The sequence below is a fragment of the Pomacea canaliculata genome, linkage group LG2 (genome assembly GCF_003073045.1).
Source record: "Pomacea canaliculata isolate SZHN2017 linkage group LG2, ASM307304v1, whole genome shotgun sequence".
NCBI lineage: Eukaryota > Metazoa > Mollusca > Gastropoda > Architaenioglossa > Ampullariidae > Pomacea > Pomacea canaliculata.
Genome location: NC_037591.1, coordinates 915,756 through 936,198, shown reverse-complemented (window position 1 = coordinate 936,198; position 20,443 = coordinate 915,756). Strand labels below are relative to the sequence as shown.

At 47.5% G+C, this 20,443-nt stretch overlaps 2 protein-coding genes and 1 long non-coding RNA gene across 5 annotated transcripts in view; all 3 read right to left on the bottom strand.

Annotated features, from left to right (window-relative positions):
* Nucleotides 1-746: 746 nt before the first annotated feature.
* Nucleotides 747-8,378, bottom strand: LOC112557855. Of its 2 annotated transcripts, none has more exons than XM_025227938.1 (7): nucleotides 7,509-8,378; nucleotides 7,009-7,159; nucleotides 5,096-5,359; nucleotides 4,659-4,746; nucleotides 3,664-3,792; nucleotides 2,974-3,251; nucleotides 747-2,431 (listed from the first exon to the last, which is right to left on the bottom strand). In XM_025227938.1, the coding sequence occupies exons 2-7, from the start codon at nucleotides 7,045-7,047 to the stop codon at nucleotides 2,219-2,221; spliced, it is 1,011 nt and encodes a 336-aa protein (XP_025083723.1). In that variant the 5' UTR covers nucleotides 7,048-7,159; nucleotides 7,509-8,378; the 3' UTR covers nucleotides 747-2,218. The 2 variants fall into 2 exon arrangements, with proteins under 2 accessions (XP_025083723.1, XP_025083724.1); XM_025227939.1 differs by having other exon boundaries at nucleotides 7,527-8,378.
* A 4,157-nt stretch (nucleotides 8,379-12,535) lies between these two features.
* Nucleotides 12,536-20,443, bottom strand: part of LOC112557159 (urease subunit alpha-like) — a 32,737-nt gene continuing 24,829 nt past the window's right edge. For both annotated transcript variants that reach the window (XM_025226851.1, XM_025226850.1), the window contains exons 16-23: nucleotides 19,892-19,973; nucleotides 18,359-18,603; nucleotides 17,073-17,277; nucleotides 16,693-16,791; nucleotides 15,922-16,021; nucleotides 15,448-15,554; nucleotides 13,981-14,104; nucleotides 12,536-13,201 (exon numbers count right to left, since the gene is read on the bottom strand). In XM_025226851.1, coding sequence (XP_025082636.1) covers nucleotides 13,080-13,201; nucleotides 13,981-14,104; nucleotides 15,448-15,554; nucleotides 15,922-16,021; nucleotides 16,693-16,791; nucleotides 17,073-17,277; nucleotides 18,359-18,603; nucleotides 19,892-19,973 — 1,084 coding nt within the window. In that variant the 3' untranslated portion in view covers nucleotides 12,536-13,079. The remainder of the gene's footprint in view (nucleotides 13,202-13,980; nucleotides 14,105-15,447; nucleotides 15,555-15,921; nucleotides 16,022-16,692; nucleotides 16,792-17,072; nucleotides 17,278-18,358; nucleotides 18,604-19,891; nucleotides 19,974-20,443) is intronic.
* Nucleotides 14,261-15,441, bottom strand: LOC112557164. Its single transcript, XR_003097905.1, has 2 exons — nucleotides 14,717-15,441; nucleotides 14,261-14,684 (listed from the first exon to the last, which is right to left on the bottom strand). It is a non-coding gene; the product is annotated as an uncharacterized LOC112557164 (long non-coding RNA).

Here is a 20,443-nt window from a genome sequence, read left to right as displayed (position 1 = left end):
GAAATGAGGGGCAGACGGCAAACAAGTATAGTTTAGTTCTGTGCTTCTCGAGTTGATGAAGAAGACATGCAGGGCCGCCTGCTACAACTGCTGCTACTCATGCTCATAGACTCACTTCAGAAACCGCAGGAAAGGAGTGAAAGAGAAAGTTTAACAAAAAGATGCAACACCACGTGTGTCCTGTGTACACTCGTCACAAAACTGTTGGGAGGTGGCGGGGTCATCGACGTGCAAAGAATGTGGAGGTGTAGCCATGGGTATCAGCAGACTTTTTGTACCGCAAGTTCCGACAAAAAAGGGGATTTAAAAATATACATAACGAGCGAAAAAAGCAAGAAACGCAACTCAAAGAAATTAGAAGAAAGCCAGTAACTGCCCTTGATTTCCAGCTTCTCTGCCAGCAGCACTTAGCGCCAACTTGAAAACCACGTTTGCCTCGGGGAGAAACAGAGTTTTGCAAAACGGGAGGAAAATTTCCCGGCAAAGGGAAAAACATGAGGAGGCCCTCCTCATGTCAACCACTCATTTTTGCGACATCCATTCTCTGCACGCGATTCACGCACGAACGCTCACAGTCATGCACGCGCAAAAACCAACACACGAGCGCACTTTGCTTGTGTGCGGCGGGACGTACTGACAGACACACCGACACACGTGGCACAAGGTGCAGAACACACTGTCACAGACACACGCACAGACGGCAGAGCTGTGAAGTAGGAGCAAGGAGACAACTAAACCCTGTGAAGTGTGTGTGAAATATTTCATTGTACACTTTGTATTTCATTATACACTGTGTGCACTGCACTGTGTCTACACACGTCACTCTCCATTGACTTCTATGGTATACTACACACTACACAGTTTTCATTCTACATGACACTGTTGGTGACATCCTAGGTTTTCTGAAGAATAATAACGACGACAACAACAACAACAACAACAACACATTTGTAGAGCGCCTTTTTTCCTACATCAGCCAGACTCAAGACCCTTAAAATACAAATAAACAGACACAAGAATAAAAACTGTCTCATATTCTCTACTCTACCGTACAGATTCTATTCTATACTGTACAGACTGTATTCTATACTATACATGCTATATTCTATACTGGAAATATTCTACACTCTACTGCATTCTCTACTATACAGCGTATACTGTATTCTATACTAAAAATACTATATTCTATACTGGAAATACTTATTCTACACTCTATTGCATTCTGTACTATACACCGTATACTGTACAGACTGTATTCTATACTATACATGCTATATTCTATATTCTACACTCTACTGCATTCTCTACTATACACCGTAGTAGTATACTGTACAGACTGTATTCTGTGTGGTACTCCGCAGTCTGTATTCTACAGGGTGTGTTTGTACTGGATGGTGTGTATTCTATCATGTATTCTAAGTTACAGTTTGCATTGTATACTCTGTATTCCACACTGTAGACAACATTCATTGTGTAGTCTGTATTTTACAAGGTCTGTGTAACGATAAACACTTACAATACACGATATACAATAATCTGTATTGACACTATTGACATCTGCCACACTATACGCTGATTAGTCTACATTCCACTCTGTACTATACCCCACACTATACGCTGATTAGTCTACATTCCACTATGCACTATACCTCACACTATACGCTGATTAGTCTACATTCCACTATGTACTATGCCGCACACTATACGCTGATTAGTCTACATTCCACTCTGTACTATACCTCACACTATACGCTGATTAGTCTACATTCCACTATGCACTATACCTCACACTATACGCTGATTAGTCTACATTCCACTATGCACTATACCTCACACTATACGCTGATTAGTCTACATTCCACTCTGTACTATACCTCACACTATACGCTGATTAGTCTACATTCCAGTGCTATATACCACACTCTACACTGATTAGTCTACATTCCACTATGCACTATACCCCACACTATACGCCGATTAGTTCTATTGCGGCAGAAGCGTGCCACTGCGAACTTCCTCAAAAAAGTTTTTCCAAGTCCCACAGTTCTCTGCTCATCAGCAACGTCAGCACATCACTAACTGACACTTATTTATTCACTCTCACATTCGCACACACAGATTTGTGTCCCACACACACACACAGCTGTATCTCACACACACACAGCTGCTGTGGACACTCCGCTCACTGATGATCAGGCTGCCAGCTGTGGTGTGCGCGTCACACCGTGACGTCGATGCGGTCAGCATGGGGAACGCCCAAGAAGGAGGTGACGGCGCCCACCCGTAACTGCAGGAAGTGCAGGAGCTCGGGGGTGTGTCCACCATACTTGTCCTGCCCATACCCCGTCACCGACAGCAGAGGCTGCATGGTCATGTGCTTGTCCACGTCAGAGAAAGACACGGTGGACTGTGACGTGTGGGTCGTGGACACCTGCAGCCAGAGGTCACACACATTCATTAAAGCCAGCGAAAACACCTGCGGTTCAACCAAGTCAAAACCAGTAGTTAAAACGACCGGCCAAAACCTGTATTAACCCACCGGTGTAAACAAGCAGTTGAAACCACCGGGGTAAACCTCTGTAGTGTATGAACATTACTGAGCACACCACCAACACCTGTTTACACCTGTTAACACAACTGCTACAAGAGGTTGTATCTGAGCTCTTCACAAGACGCCGGCTGTGTACTCGCTCCAACCAAGCGTGTGTACCTGGCAGGTAAGTACTGTTTGTGAATGGCGTGTGTCACAACTTTACAGACTGTTTAAATGCGAGTTGATTTTCCTGATGTTCGCAAAGGCTTCGGATGTCGGTAAAAAAAAAATGTCAACAATGATTTACATTTCTAACTAGGTTGCGGGAATTTTGAGCAGCATTGTAACCACGGTCACAGACAATCACGACAATTTAACGTCCACCGGAAGTACGTGATTGTAGCCGGCTGTTCTAGAAATGTTACAAATTCACAACTGACCACATAACCCTTGTCCAAGCTGGAGTTGATGGGCAAGTTCAGCGCCCAGTTGACTGAGTGATAGCTCACTAGCACCAACGTGTAGGCGGCGCTCGAGTTCTCCCTCACAGTCACGTGAGTGGCGGGGGCCCAATGGTTGCCGAAGATGCTGATGACGTGGACAGGCCGATCCCCGAGGGACTCCTGCCGACACTGGTATGTCGTCTGCTTCACGCCCTGCAGCATGGCCTCACCCTCCTCTGGCCCCAGGGCGCTGATGTTACAGCCGCCATGATGAGCTGCAAGAAATCACGTGACATCAAAGCCCTCGTCTGTGTGACTACAGCAAACACTACAACACAGACTACGGCTGGCGATAGCAACAACTACAACTGGATGTGACGTGAGACGTCACTTTGTTACAGCTGTACAGCTGGAGAAAGACGGAATTCATTGTGTGAACACAATCCAACAGCTGGTCAGCGTAGTATGACGAATGTAGATGCATTCTTTCTACCACAACACGCCAACAGCTGGAGACAGAAGCTGGGAAGGACATTTTGACACGTCACATGTCAAGTGACACCAGCTACGCACGTTACACATGTTAGGAAGGGTTACATGCTACATACAAGGTACACACGTCACATGCTGCACACAAGATACACACGTCACATGCCACACGCAACTGAGGTAGTGAGCTCTACTCACGTAAACACGTGTCACTGTCGTACTGTGTACTGTGACACTGACAAAAGCCATTCTGACACGTGGCCTGAAAGCGGAAGGCAGCGAAGGCCCAGCACTCTGTCACACAAGGTGTTCTCCCTTTGGCTCCATCTGTTCACGAGAAAGGACAGAAGGAAGGAAGAATGGTGAGAAGTTTAACCCCGTCAAGTAGAGAGTAACCATGATGATGATGATGATGATGATGATGATGATGATGATGATGATGATGATGATGATGATGATGATGATGATGATGATGATGATGGAAGGCTATCATGACCTACCTGTACCACTGTATATATGTCAGGTAAAGGAATGTACGCTGACAGACATCCCAACATGTCTACACGCTAGTCAGCCTGACACCTCAGTACTCGCAGTTTCCTCCCTGTCTCCACACCTCGTCTTGGAGACGACAGCCACACTTGTGTTCTCTAGATAACTACAACGACCTCGGTGACGACCACAGACCAAGTCTACACTCTGAGACGTTGTCACGAGGGACCAGCGCACGAGCTACGAGTCACAAAACCTTCTTGCCGTGAAAGGTCGAAACCCGACAACGAGTTAGTGAGCCACAAACCCTTTGTCCAAGCATGGATACATATATACACACATACACATACACACACACATACACACATACACACATACATACACACACATACACACATACACACACACATACACATACACACATACACACACACATACATACACATACATACACACATACACACACACATACATACACATACACACACATACACACACACATACACATACACACATATACACATACATACACACATACACACACATACACACACACATACACATACACACATACACACACATACACACATACAGCTGTGGTGTCTAGCTGAAGCCAGTCAGCCAGGCCCCAGTCAAGAGAGGAAGATGGCGGCAGTCTGGACTGGTGACGTCAGACATGTCAACATGACCGCACGACTCACCTTTGGCACTGTAGGCTGTGGTGAGGGCGGTGGTGAGGGCAGACCTGTGAGGACCAGCGAGCAGAACCTCAAGAGCCGTAGTGGCGTACTGTTGACACAGCAGTCACGTGACGTTATCAACACGTGTCTCGTGGCAGGAATGACGTCATAGTCTGTAATATTACTCTCTCGATAATAACTTTCATCGTCAAAATCGACCATTTACCTCTTTTGGACTTTTGACATCAATTGTTTACCTTACTCACCTCTTGTAACTGCTCTCCACTATGACGCCCTCCTGTTTACTCCGCTTGCAACGCGTCTGTCTGACGTTGTTTACCTGCATTGCTGACCTGCTGTGGGTCGCCTGTACAGTCTGTCTGAAGCTGACCCTCCCTGCCCCAGCTAGTCACGTGACTCAGTGCAGTTATAATGCTGTCTTCAAGACCTCTGCTTACCTCCCTTGAAAGAGGGGCGCTGCCCTGGTGAGCCGGAAGTGCGTGTAAACCAAGCAGCACAGCGACAACAACAACCACAGTCAGCAGCAGCAGCGTCGCCAGCCACGACAACCCACAGCGGACACGACGTCGACGTCGCTCCAGCAGCAACAGATCCTGCACGTGACGCTCGTGTGACGGCAACAGACTGCGCATGTGCGAGGGCAGCGAGTCGTCGGTGATTGTATACACATCCGAGTCAGGGGTCACGTCACCAGCCTTGACCTGTACATCAACAGAGAGGTTACGTGCCTTGTGTTTGGCTATGCGATTGCGCGTGTGTGTGTGTGCGCGCGCTCTGCTTGTTGGAGTGTGTGTGCACACGAAGTATCAGCGTCACGTCACAGTTCTGTAACTAAAGTCGCACTGAAGATTGGAGGGACAGGGGGGTGGGATAGGAAACATCACTGTTTGCTTGTGTGTGAGTGCGCGTGCGCGTGCAGGAAGTACGTGACTGGAGCCAATCTGCCGGCGGCAGCAGCATAGTGAGTGGCTAGCCGTCACCAGCACTAGCGACCTTGTGACTGTGACCTTGCGGTCAGTACACGGGCAGGAGGAGGTTCACGAGAGAGTCAGCTCCCCACCTCACCCCTCGTGTAACCACGTGACGCCCGGCTCTCGTCTCCAGCCTCCAGACGAACGTTTTCACACTCGGTGGACAGAAGCCGGCGGTCAACAAGACTTCGTGACGTCATCAGGAGTGTGGCAGGAGAGAAACCTTCAGTCAACAAGAGCTCGTGATGCCAAGTAGCTGCCATCAAGCGAGGAGTCAAAGGTCAGGTCAACTGCCGGAACAGACGCTACGAAGGAAAAGAAGGAGCCAGAATTTCGAAAGGAAGCGAATGAACTTTCGCCTTCGGCCTTTGACAGAGCACGCATGCGCACATACAAGTACAAACACAAGCACGCATGCGCACATACAAGTACAAACACAAGCACGCATGCACACATACAAGTACAAACACAAGCACGAACGCACAATTCATGCACAAACACACGCACACATACACTCACACACTCTCTCGCTCTCCATTCCTTGCGGTTCCAGTTAAGTTTGCCGTTCCTGTCTCACTAGAGAGAGTTCACACACCCGAGAGAAGATCGAGTGACTGAGGAAAGAGTGTAATGGAGTGGTGGAGAGACAGAGACATGATGTGACATATTGTCTTCTAGTCATGTTGGTGGAGTTATGTCCCCCTGCCTATAACCATCTCCGTCAGATGTTTCATGTTGCCTGTAATGTCCATGTGCCCCTGTCCCTCATCCTGCATTGCGAGGAGTCGTGTCCCCCGGGTGCTTTATCTGGTGAAACATCGTCATGGCGGTATTTGATCTCGACATAAATACTTCCATCTCCTGATAACCTTACGATAACCTGTTCTACACAAAGCCAGAAACATAAACATTCTCAGTTCCTAATTATTCTTACATTCATTTGAAATGCTTGTATGAAACATTTAAAGAGGATGTCAACACTAGCAAGCTCTAGCCAGCGGTTCTCAACCTTTTACTTGTGACGCCCCCTGACGAACAAAGGTATGTCCGCTCATTTCACTAATACCGGTATAAGAAACTTTTAAAAATGACCACCTTCGCGCCCCCCTTGTAAGCACTTCACCCCACAGGTTGAGAACCGCTGGTCTAGCGAGATGATGTACGTCAAACACTAGCAAGCTGATGTCAACACTAGCAAGATGATGTCAACACTAGCAAACTGATGTCAACACTAGCAAGATGATGTCAACACTAGCAAACTGATGTCAACACTAGCAAGATGATGTCAGCACTAGCAAGCTGATGTCAACACTAGCAAGATGATGTCAGCACTAGCAAGCTGATGTACATTAAAGGTCTGAGAGCATGTTGGCGCTTACCCCGGTGGCGTAGCTGTCGTCAGGCCAGCACGTCGCCATGGTGACGTCAAGACGTCACTTTGGAATAGCGGCCGGAAGTGATGGTGACCAGCTGTCAGCAGTCCTTCACTCAACAGTCTATGACGTCAGACCTCACCTCTAGTCACCGTTTCTGTCAGTAGACATACATAGCAACACATCTTACAACACCTACTGCAGCTGAAGAGCACTCACTCCTACCTGCTGAGGCCTCAATGCTACAGCAACACTTCATCTACTAAGATCCTCTACACAGATCCTCTACACAGATCCTTTATAGTTTATAGTCTCAAGATTTCTACACACTTAACCAGAGTTCTTTTGGAGTATTATAGTCAAAGATGTGTGTCTGTGTCGGTGAATAAGTGTGTGAGAGAGAGAAAGTGTGTGAGAGAGAGAAAGTGCGTGTGTGAGTGACGTTGAATCATTTGCAGTTAACTATAGTAGGTTGGTAACGAGTACTGAGTACGTATGATACCTACACATCTATAACAACATACGTCACTCGGCGATTTGTGAAGTTCCTAGTCATTGAGACTCCATCCGTCATCTTGACTGAAGTTTCCATGCCGTCCTGAGACTGATGTGTACCACGTGTTGTTATTCATGTTGCCGTGTGTCGGTGTAACAAGTCTTGTCATTGGTTGATGCACTAGACCACAAACGCCATCTGCACGACAAAGTTTTTACATCAACGGCAGCGCAGTGTCCACTGTAGTGTCTAGTCTACACAGGGGTACAAGCAGGGCTATCCCACATTAGCCGCAGGCTATCTCAGTCACATTAGCCGCAGGCTATCTCACTAACACCAAGGCTATCTCAGTCACATTAGCCGCAGGCTATCTCACTAACACCAAGGCTATCTCAGTCACATTTAGCCGCAGGCTATCTCAGTGTGGGCTATACCGCAGTAGCAGATGTAGCGGCAGGACCATCTCCATCACAGCAGCAGAGCCTGGAGGCAGCAGCCAGCAGGACCAAGGCAGTCAATACTAAACTGTTGTGTGCACACACAGCTGCTGCGCCGCCCAGCTGCACCTGGTTACAGGGGTCACTGCAGGAGGGGAGGCCACTCTGGCCGTCTCAAGGTACCCCGAGTGATGTCACCACACTCGGCTGACAGACAAAACGTAGTCGGCCAGGTTGATCAGGCACCAGGCAAGGCGAGTAACTTTTGTCCGACTTGACAGTGAGAGTGGCGAGTGTGACGACTACTCACACCTCACTCAGGGTTTACACCATCATGGACGCCACAACCTCCCGTCACCGCCGGCACAGCGCGTTGCAGCAAACGTCTGTAAGCTGACATCCCAGGCGCCGTGTTGCGCCCCTCCAACCGCACTGCTGACTCCCCTCCCCCACCCCTGCCACACTCTGACTCCTCCCATCCTCCCCCGGAGGCGCCAATGCACTGGTGCCCGAGCTTCGTCCTCCCTCTCTTTCTGCGCATGCGCACAAGTCGGTATTGCTCGCCCCCTCAAAACAACATCCTTCTCCTCCGTGTGGCCACTCGCTGGGTGTAAATCTCTTCACTTTTGATGAAACTCGCCGCCATCTCTGGTTTTCACGTCCCCAGTAACAAAATGTGGGGGGCCTGCCCTGGTAGACATGATGAGAACAGATGTTACGTCACCCTCACACACAGCGCTGCTCTCAGACACACGTCACGCTTTGATGACAGTCACAAGGAATCGGGAAAATACAGCTGCACAGCTCCAACGCTGGCATTTCTGTTGGTCTAACTATCGCGTCACTGTCAGTATCTGTTGGTCTAACTATTGCGTCACTGTCAGTCATCTGTTGGTCTAACTATCGCGTCACTGTCAGTCATCTGTTGGTCTAACTATCGCGTCACTGTCAGTCATCTGTTGGTCTAACTATCGCGTCACTGTCAGTCATCTGTTGGTCTAACTATCGCGTCACTGTCAGTTCATCTGTTGGTCTAACTATCGCGTCACTATCAGTCATCTGTTGGTCTAACTATCGCGTCACTGTCAGTCATCTGTTGGTCTAACTATCGCGTCACTGTCAGTCATCTGTTGGTCTAACTATCGCGTCACTGTCAGTCATCTGTTGGTCTAACTATCGCGTCACTATCAGTCATCTGTTGGTCTAACTATCGCGTCACTGTCAGTCATCTGTTGGTCTAACTATCGCGTCACTGTCAGTCATCTGTTGGTCTAACTATCGCGTCACTGTCAGTCATCTGTTGGTCTAACTATCGCGTCACTATCAGTCATCTGTTGGTCTAACTATCGCGTCACTGTCAGTCATCTGTTGGTCTAACTATCGCGTCACTGTCAGTCATCTGTTGTCTAACTATCGCGTCACTGTCAGACATCTGTTGGTCTAACTATCGCGTCACTGTCAGTCATCTGTTGGTCTAACTATCGCGTCACTGTCAGTCATCTGTTGGTCTAACTATCGCGTCACTGTCAGTCATCTGTTGGTCTAACTATCGCGTCACTGTCAGTCATCTGTTGGTCTAACTATCGCGTCACTGTCAGTATCTGTTGGTCTAACTATCGCGTCACTGTCAGTCATCTGTTGGTCTAACTATCGCGTCACTGTCAGTCATCTGTTGGTCTAACTATCGCGTCACTGTCAGTCATCTGTTGGTCTAACTATCGCGTCACTGTCAGTCATCTGTTGGTCTAACTATCGCGTCACTGTCAGTCATCTGTTGGTCTAACTATCGCGTCACTGTCAGTCATCTGTTGTCTAACTATCGCGTCACTGTCAGTATCTGTTGGTCTAACTATCGCGTCACTGTCAGTCATCTGTTGGTCTAACTATCGCGTCACTGTCAGACATCTGTTGGTCTAACTATTGCGTCACTGTCAGTCATCTGTTGGTCTAACTATCGCGTCACTGTCAGTCATCTGTTGGTCTAACTATCGCGTCAGTGTCAGTCATCTGTTGGTCTAACTATCGCGTCACTGTCAGTCATCTGTTGGTCTAACTATCGCGTCACTGTCAGTCATCTGTTGGTCTAACTATCGCGTCACTGTCAGTCATCTGTTGGTCTAACTATTGCGTCACTGTCAGTCATCTGTTGGTCTAACTATCGCGTCACTGTCAGTCATCTGTTGGTCTAACTATTGCGTCACTGTCAGTCATCTGTTGGTCTAACTATCGCGTCACTGTCAGTATCTGTTGGTCTAACTATCGCGTCACTGTCAGTCATCTGTTGGTCTAACTATCGCGTCACTGTCAGTCATCTGTTGGTCTAACTATTGCGTCACTGTCAGTCATCTGTTGGTCTAACTATCGCGTCACTGTCAGTCATCTGTTGGTCATGTGACAGATGTAGTTCAACTCTGCTGTCCTCAGCCTTGTTGAGTCGGTCATCGCCGCTTTGCTGCCGTCTGTTGAGATGGTCGCTCAGAGACAGAGACAGAGATAGAGACAGAGACAGAGACAATGCACCTGCTCCACCTGCTAACTACTGCATACTGTACACACTGACAGCAGTGCTGCAGACAACATAGAATGCATGCAGACCTACGGACACGTGTACAACGTACTGATGTACAGTCCTGCAGACATCAGTACAGTTAACAGTTGCAGCAGGATACCTGTCAGTCTACAGTACAACAGTCTACCTCTAGTAGTCCTATAGACAGTGCCTTGTAGTCAGTAAAGGCCTGTGAACAGCACGACACTAGGTTCAGGAGGAGACTGTACTGTGAACTGTGAACACGCTGTTGGCTGCAGAGAGAGAGACGGTGGTGTCCACAGCTTCCAGTGACGTGATATCAAACAGTTCACTGTGGCCGCCACAGCCAAAGTTATTCACAAGCACGGCTGCTGACCTCATCGATCTGCGGCCTGCCAGACAGACAGACAGACAGACAGACAGACAGACAGACAGACAGAAGCCGGCATGAAGAGGGCAGAAAGTCACAGAGACAGAGATGGGGGAGCGAAGACAAGATTAGTGCAGAGTGATGGAGAGAGGAAGTGTGCAATATGACGAACGTATATACGTACGTATCGCACACACACACACACAGCGTTTGACGAGCTCTTCAGATGACGATGAGGATGAAGAGATTTGCGGGTGTTTTCTTGTTCTTGCTTGTGCTTGTTCTTGTTCTTGTTCTTGCCTTAGAAAAGGGAAAGTGCTTCCACCGTAAGGCGATTTGGCACTATGGGGGAGAGGCTAGGGAGTTTAGGAGAGGGGAAGAGGGGAAGAGGTTGAAAGGGGGGGGGGGGAACCGGTGGTAAGACGGGAAGGGAAGGGAGAAAGGTTGCCTTTTATGGTTCTCAGGTGTTGTTTGTTGTTGTCCTTTACCATTTTAGGTCCAGGCTTATGATGCTCTGGAGGCCTGCCAAGTCCGCAGAGGTGGTGAATTGTCCAGGTTACCAGATCCTCTGTGTTGCCATATTTCTATATCCTAGGCCTTTAGTTAATTTAAGGTAACATGTTTAGATGCTTTTTTAATAGAAGTTTGGTTCTAGTGCCAATGGTCAAGCCCCCGTCATTCAGTTTTTTCCTTTATAGATAGATTTGTAAGGACTTACTCAGGGTTACCTTCAACCTGTTTATATGAGCTTAGCATATTGTCACTACCAATGACAGTATGGTGTGCCAGATGTCTTTTGGTGGGTTAAGGCAGTTGATAATGTTTAAGGCTAGCCTGTGTTTATTTAAGACCTGACTTAAGACATCTCTTTCATCTTTGTTTTCACGACACTCCAAAAGCACATGTGAGGTACTGAGCCTGTCTCCTCATGTGTATGTAAGAGGGTCTTTATATGTAGTTAGATATTCTCCGCTAGGCCTCATTCTGGCTATCAGTCTTGGGGCCTCTTTGAGCCAAAGAAAAGTAGAGTATTACTGGGTTGTTCATCTATCAGTCTCCTAGTTCCTTTACCTTCACTTTTGTATTTCTCTTGCCACCTAATGTTTATTGCTGGTTTTATTGCTATTCTTCTCTCTGTTGGTGAAATAGAGATGTTTAGGGTGGTGATTGTATGATTGTTAGTTTGTTTTACTGCCAGTTTGGCTAGTCTATCGGCTTCCTCGTTTCCTTTTATCCCAATATGGGAGGGGACCCAAAGGAACCTGACGTCTCCATTGTCTTTGTTAATCTTGTCTATGAGGGACAGTATCTCATAAACAATGTCTACTCTGTTTGATGATTGGTTTTGAAGAGCCTGGAGTGCCGACAGGGAGTCCGACAGTACTAGGGAATGTCGGCTTGTGGTGTAAAGGTGAATAGTCTCAAGGGCTGTCTGGATAGCAGTCAGCTCGACTGTGAAAATGGAGGTGTGGGTCGGGAGTTGGATGGAAAGGTTCATGTTGTCAGGACAATACTCTCCCCTTGTGTTTTCCCGCTCACTCGGCTATTTATAGAGCAACTGCTTTCTCTTATATATGACGTCATTTTCGGCTCCAAATGACGTGGAACAAATGACGCACACATGACGTCAGACACATGACGTCAGACACAAGACACCATTGTACACCTGACAATACGAGACTCACCACAAAGTCGGAAGGGAACGAGAGAAGAAACTTTATTCATACATTCTGTGTGTATACAGGTATATCAGGGGGGAGAAGCCTGGCACGCTGTGTGTGCGTGTACGTGTGTATATACATGAGAGACATTTACACGCTCCGTATACGTGTACATACATATATGAGAGAAGAGGCCGTACACTTCTGTGTATGTATATATGACACGAAGAGGCTTGTTTACACGCTCTGTGTAGATGTACATGTAGATGTATGAGGGAAAGGAGAGAGGGGTGAGAGTTATTCACTGTCTGTGTAGATGTAGATGTACATGTAGATGTATGAGGGAAAGGAGAGAGGGTGAGAGTTATTCACTCTGTCTGTGTGTACACATGCGTGAGAGAGAGAAGGATGTACTCTATTTACACGTTTGTGTATCAACTGTCGTTGATGTTCTTCACTCTGTGAAATACGATGTCGCTAAAACCGCTTTCATGTGAACAGGTGAAGAGGTGAAGAGGTGAAGAGGTGCAGACAGAGAGCACAGCTGATGATGACACCTGTCCAGTACTTCAGGTGGGGGCCACTAGAAGAGAAAGTAGCGCTGTGCCAGTGGCAGTCTGGAGGATGGAGGGCAGGTGAGGTGTTCTCTCTTCTCTCCTTCCTCCCCAGTCGTCAGCAGGTGAACGCGGTATGACTGCGGGTCAACTGCAACACGAAGAACAATAAACAACACTGTAAACAACCTGACGACCCGCTGAAACCTAGAGAACCCAAACACTTGTGTCAACACCATGACGACTGCAACCTGCTAACGTTGCTGTTAACGTCAACAACATCGGACTTCTCGACTAAAGGCAACTCACAGCAAACAAAAGTAAACACACTCAACAGAACTCAGCACGTGACCCCAGTAGCTACCTACAATATTGTATCTATAACAACAAAGTGCCGACAGTAAAGGTTAAATGATTCACCTGTCATGTCCCTTCTGAGCTCACAAACATAATCACCGAGTACAGTAACCTGAGTACAGTCAGGAAAGTAAGGACTGATGAACACAACTGAGGTTGAGGACGAGAAGTTTACTACTTACACCCTTAGTACACACATACACACGCATACATACACGCACGCACAGTGTTTGTCTACAGTTGATGACGTGCAGGTGTGCGACAACTGGCGAGGTATGATAGTTACCTGGTGATGACACACGCCTCACCATGAAACATTGACGCCCTCGGGTCAGGTTTTGAAAAAACGCGCTAGTTATGGCTGTGACATGATCTTGGGGTGACGTAGCTGTGATGACGGGCCACGAGTCATGGAGGTGACGTACCTGTGATGACGGGGCACAAGTCATGGAGGTGACGTACCTGTGATGACGGGCCACGAGTCATGGAGGTGACGTACCTGTGATGACGGGCCACGAGTCATGGAGGTGACGTACCTGTGATGACGGGGCACAAGTCATGGAGGTGACGTACCTGTGATGACGGGGCACAAGTCATTGAGGACCATGTCTGCTTTAGTCAGCCGGCGGCACCCGCTGACAGCCACCGCTCGTTTGGACAGCCCGTACCCTTGGATGATGCCCCTGTCCAGCGACACCTGCCACACAGCACACGTCACGTCACCATGGCACGTTACTATGTGTTACACTAGGCCGTATCCTCCGCAAGCACGCTAATGGTCACGTGACAAGGAAGACCTGATATATCTGATTCTGTGATGCGTGTACACTTTGTGAGCTTTGGTAGTGACAGAGTTTGTTTGTTTGTTTGTTTGTTTGTTTGTTTGTTTGTTTGTTTGTTTGTTGTGATAAATTTCAGTTACGTGCAGGAAGTTACTGTCAATGAATAACTTGTCACAACTTGTCTAACTTGTAAAGTTACTCACCTTGGACACGTACTGTAGTAATTATTCAGCTGTGACCAACGGGTAGTACAAGTGTTACACAAGCGTTACAAGTGTTACACAACCCTGACATCAAGTGTAGCAGTCATGTCAAAGGCGGCAGTCAGATTAAAGTGTTTGTAAGCTTGCACTCTAGGACCATTGCTGGCTACTCGCTCTCTAACCCTCCTTCGTACTTCCACCCTGATGGTCCCTGTTACTCACCTATACCTACTCACGTATACCCTGTTACTCACCTATACCTACTCACGTATACCCTGTTACTCACCTATACCTACTCACGTATACCCTGTTACTCACCTATACCTACTCACGTATACCCTGATGGTCCCTGTCACTCGCTTGCTCAAACTCGTCTCACCCACCCTTCGCGCAGTCTGCCTGAGCACGTCAGGAGTCTGTCGACCTCCCTTTGCCCGAAAGTGTGTCTGCACCCTGTGTACCCTCCGGCCCCTCCTCGCCCGACTGTGGGAGGCTGTGTGGAGACTGCAGGGTGGGCTGACGTCATCGATAAACCAGACTTTCCAGCCTCGGTCAGCCTCCGCCGCAGGGACCGATCGATCGCTGTAGTGGGTTCATCAGCACAACCCCCCTCCCCGTCTGCCCTCCCGCCTCCCTGCTGCTGTGCGTGCGCACGTGTATGCTGGCCAAGTGGTACGCGTGTGTGTATGCGTGAGAGGGTGTTGACGACTGTGGTGTAGGCGTGCAGGCGTGTACCGTGTGTCTGAGTGGGGAATCCTTGGGACAACAAGAGATGGGAGGGGCTGGTCGGTGCCACTGAGCCCTACCCCTCTCTCTGCCCCTCCTTCCCTCGTGCGTGTGTGCGTGTGTGTGCGTGTATGTGTGTGTTTGTTTGTTTTAAGTGTTCTTATGAGTGTGGAAGGCAACAGTCCCCATCCTCCCATCCTGACTTCACTCAAATTCGCGGCCCAGAAGACAGCACGTGACAAGAGGGACCAACCGCGCGCCTCAAGTCGACCTGACGTCTGACGCCTACAGAACTCGGGCAGTGGGGGCCCTGGCCCTCCAGCCGTTACCTTGGAAACGAAGACCACGGAGTTGGCCCCCGGGGACTTGCCGCAGGCGCCAAACATCTCGCGCTGCTGGACGGGCTCCGGCGTGGGGATGGAGGCGTTGGCCAGACCTGCACATCACGTGGCACTGTCAGCACTAGCACTAGTGTTGTGTCACTGGTGTCAATGTGTCATGACATAGCTTTGGTTTGTGTCACTGGTGTCATGGCATTCTGGTGTCAGCTAGCTTTGGTTTGTGTCACTGGTGTCATGTAGTCTTCTGGAGCATAGTGACATCACGCGCTCTCCGTCACACACGCTAGTGTCCTCGTGTGTGTCCAGTGTTGTGGGCGTGACAGTAGGATTCTATAACCACGTGCTACACTAACTTCACCACGCGCTACACTAACGACCATAATGAGACAGACAGCAACAGAAATGAAGGATGTCACACACACACACACACTCAACATTACACGCCATTTGTTTTGTGTTTACCCATCTGTGACCAGGTGATTTGTCCACTTTTGAGGACCATTTCCGGTTTGGCGCCGAAAAATGCCGGTTTCCATAGCACCAGGTCGGCCATTTTATCATCCTGTAATGACAAAGACACGGTGTATGCATGCAGGATGAGGCTGGCAGGTGACCGGAGCTCATTCCTTACAAAGTCACAATCCTTTCTCTCCATCATCATTCACATCCTTGACACCAAACATTTCACTAGTCATCGCCTCCTTCGTCATAACTACTCACCTCAGATTAGTAGCAGTGAGTAGTAGACACTAAATATTCTTTACAAGTCTTCCGACAAACAGACTGGGGGTCAGTACATAGACAGTGGTAAGTTCAGTGAATAGACTATAGAGTATAGACAGTGGTAACGTACCTAGTAGTAATGGTCAGTAGACAGTGGTAATGTCAGTGTGTATATATATGTCAGTGTGTGTGTATATACTGTAGACATAGGTAACCGAACCTAGTAGTAATGGTCAGTAGACAGTGGTAATGCCAGTGTATATATATAGACAGTGGTAACGTACCTAGTAGTAATGGTCAGTAGACAGTGGTAATGTCAGTGTACATATACTATACAACATACATACAATGGCACCTGTCAGTACAGTGGTACTTTCGTCGACCACAGTTTTTGGTGATTCAGTGTCACTACATCAATGACCTTTGACCTTCCTACAGAAATGCACGGCTGACATTCAAGTAACAAAGAGAAGACGAGGCTGTAGACTGGGGCAGGTGTCGAGGGCGCACCTCCAGCGACCCGATAAGGTGAGCCATGCCGTGAGTCAGTGCAGGGTTGATGGTGTACTTGGCCAGATACCGCTTGATCCGAATGTTGTCGTTGTCGCCCTGTCATTCATAGAATATTGTCAACAACAACATCCCTTCGTTTATTCCTACATTGAATTCTGCTAAACTGCCATTTATATGTTTGCTGCCATTCGTGAACTATTGTGTCACACTGCTATTTATAGACATAGGTGCACGTGTCAGTGTCTTCCTCTCTTCCTCTCAGTCTCACTGCTCTTTCTTCTCCCTCTCCCCCTTAGAGAGCGATTTTCTGTCCACCTAAGCAAGTCTCGCCCTTTCTCTCCTCAGTTGAAAGAGAACGGCGATAACTTTTACTTCACCTTTTCTTCCGGAAGACGACCCCTGACGATCTTCATCTTGTCTGCCGTCTGCCAGGTGCGTGTGATGACCTCCCCTACCCGCCCCATGGCCTGCGAGTCGGAGGACATCATGCTGATGGCGCCCACGTCCTGCAGCACGTCCTCCGCTGAGATGGTCTCCGCGCGGATCCGCGACTCCGCAAAGCAGACGTCCTCAGACAGGTTACTGGGGTCAAAGGTCATTTACAGGCCGTGATTGCTAGGGTCAAGGTCGTACCTGCTGGTTAAGGGGTGTGACGGACCTTGCACCTGCAGTATTTAGCAGGTGCTGTGTCTAGTGTCTGTTGTATCTAGTGTTTGTTGTATCTAGCGTGTGTTGTATCTAGCGTGTGTTGTATCTAGTGTGTATTGTATCTAAAGTGTCTGTTGTATCTAGCGTGTGTTGTATCTATAGTGTGTTGTATCTAGCGTGTGTTGTATCTATAGTGTGTTGTATCTAGCGTGTGTTGTATCTATAGTGTGTTGTATCTAGCGTGTGTTGTATCTATAGTGTGTTGAATCTAGTGTGTATTGTATCTAAAGTGTCTGTTGTATCTAGCGTGTGTTGTATCTAGCGTGTGTTGTATCTATAGTGTGTTGTATCTAGCGTGTGTTGTATCTATAGTGTGTTGAATCTAGTGTGTATTGTATCTAAAGTGTCTGTTGTATCTAGCGTGTGTTGTATCTAGCGTGTGTTGTATCTAGCGTGTGTTGTATCTATAGTGTGTTGTATCTAGCGTGTGTTGTATCTATAGTGTGTTGAATCTAGTGTGTATTGTATCTAAAGTGTCTGTTGTATCTAGCGTGTGTTGTATCTAGCGTGTGTTGTATCTATAGTGTGTTGTATCTAGCGTGTGTTGTATCTATAGTGTCTGTTGTATCTAGTGTGTATTGTATCTATAGTGTGTTGAATCTAGTGTGTATTGTATCTAAAGTGTCTGTTGTATCTAGCGTGTGTTGTATCTAGCGTGTGTTGTATCTAGCGTGTGTTGTATCTAGCGTGTGTTGTATCTATAGTGTGTTGAATCTAGTGTGTATTGTATCTAAAGTGTCTGTTGTATCTAGCGTGTGTTGTATCTAGCGTGTGTTGTATCTAGCGTGTGTTGTATCTATAGTGTGTTGAATCTAGTGTGTATTGTATCTAAAGTGTCTGTTGTATCTAGCGTGTGTTGTATCTAGTTTCTGTTGTATCTAGCGTGTGTTGTATTTACTACTGCTGTCTTGAGTGCAAGCTGATAGAACCTGTCAACAGCCTAAGGTCTACTCACCTGTCCAGGTGGTGACAAACCATCAGCATGTCCAGGTGTTCGTCCATGGTGTTGACTGTGTACGGGCGGGTGGGGTTGGTAGAGGATGGAAGCACGGCTCTCTCACCTACTACCCGCAGAATGTCGGGTGCATGGCCGCCTCCCGCCCCCTCCGTGTGGTAAGTGTGTATTGTCCTTCCTTTGAACACATCAATGGTGTCCTCCACACAAGCGCTCTCGTTGAGTGTGTCCGTGTGAATCATTACCTGCCAACACCACAACAGGTGGAAGAAATGATGCACTGATGACTGCAATGAAGAAACATTACACATCTATGATGACTACAAGGACAACGAGGGAAAGGACATAGTGTGACCTGTGTGTCACAGCGCACAGTTCTCTAGTTGTGACCCAGCTGTAACCATGGCAGCCTGCTCACAATAGTTTGGTTAGGGTCTGTGTCAGTAACCATGGCAACATACCCACAGTTCCTTTAGGATACACAATGACGAGGCTAAGGCCACGAGATGTGAATGTTGAAGATTGTCAACATCTAAAGTACATTTGTCAACATCTAAAGTGCACACTGTCAACATCTAAAGTACACCTTGTCAACATCTAAAGTACACACTGTCAACATCTAAAGTACACCTTGTCAACATCTAAAGTACACACAGTCAACATCTAAAGTACACACAGTCAACATCTAAAGTACACCTTGTCAACATCTAAAGTACACACTGTCAACATCTAAAGTACACACTGTCAACATCTAAAGTACATTTGTCAACATCTAAAGTACATTTGTCAACATCTAAAGTACACCTTGTCAACATCTAAAGTACACACTGTCAACATCTAAAGTACACACTGTCAACATCTAAAGTACACACTGTCAACATCTAAAGTACACACTGTCAACATCTAAAGTACACACTGTCAACATCTAAAGTACACACTGTCAACATCTAAAGTACACACTGTCAACATCTAAAGTACACCTTGTCAACATCTAAAGTACACACTGTCAACATCTAAAGTACACCTTGTCAACATCTAAAGTACACACTGTCAACATCTAAAGTACACCTTGTCAACATCTAAAGTACACACTGTCAACATCTAAGGTACACACTGTCAACATCTAAAGTACACCTTGTCAACATCTAAAGTACACACTGTCAACATCTAAAGTACACACTGTCAACATCTAAAGTACACACTGTCAATATCTAAAGTACACACTGTCAACATCTAAAGTACATTTGTCAACATCTAAAGGAAAGGGATTTTGGACTGTCGGGGCAACAACTAGTGGAGCGAAGTGGGGTGGGCCTTTGGGAAAGAGGAATATCCGGGTAAAACCCCCGAGGTCCAGCGCTGCTCACAGATGTCACATTTAATGTCCCGAGGCGAGATCTGAACCGAGGACCTGTAAGTTGTCGCTGCAATGGCAGCAAGTGAGTACCTAGACCACTACATTACCTACATTACCGGCCGCCCAAGTCTCTCTCAGACACCTGTGGCGACACAGCCTTTAAGTTGTCGGCTCACCTGGATGTCGAACTCATCAGCAGCCCGCAGGCAGGTGTCAATAGCAGAAGGTGTACTGCCCCAGTCTTCGTGCAGCTTCAACCTGAAACCGAGGAAAGTACCCGCTTGCTGGTGATACCCGGCGACACGAGATGTTAGGCAGAGATTCAATAGTCTCCCTTCTACTCTTCGCCCAGCACCTGGCGACAGGTGAGCACTCACAACACTAGGGGTGGCGAGATGAGGGTGAGGGCAGTGGCAAGGTCAGAGGTCACATGTCAACAGCTGGAGGAGGAAGACCAAGAGCCACTACTACTGTAGTACTCCTGAAACAACACTCATCCACATCACCCGGGTAACCAGCTTATTAGCAACATTGTACAACACTCACCCATCTTGTGAATGTCATGTACAGTTGTACGTGTATAGTGTTTTAGTGTTGTGTGTGATGTAGTGTTGTGTGGTGTATGATGTTGTGTGGTGTATAATGTTGTGTTGTGTATGATGTTGTGTTGTGTGTGATGTATTGTTGTGTGGTGTATGATGTTGTGTTGTGTATGATGCTGTGCTGTG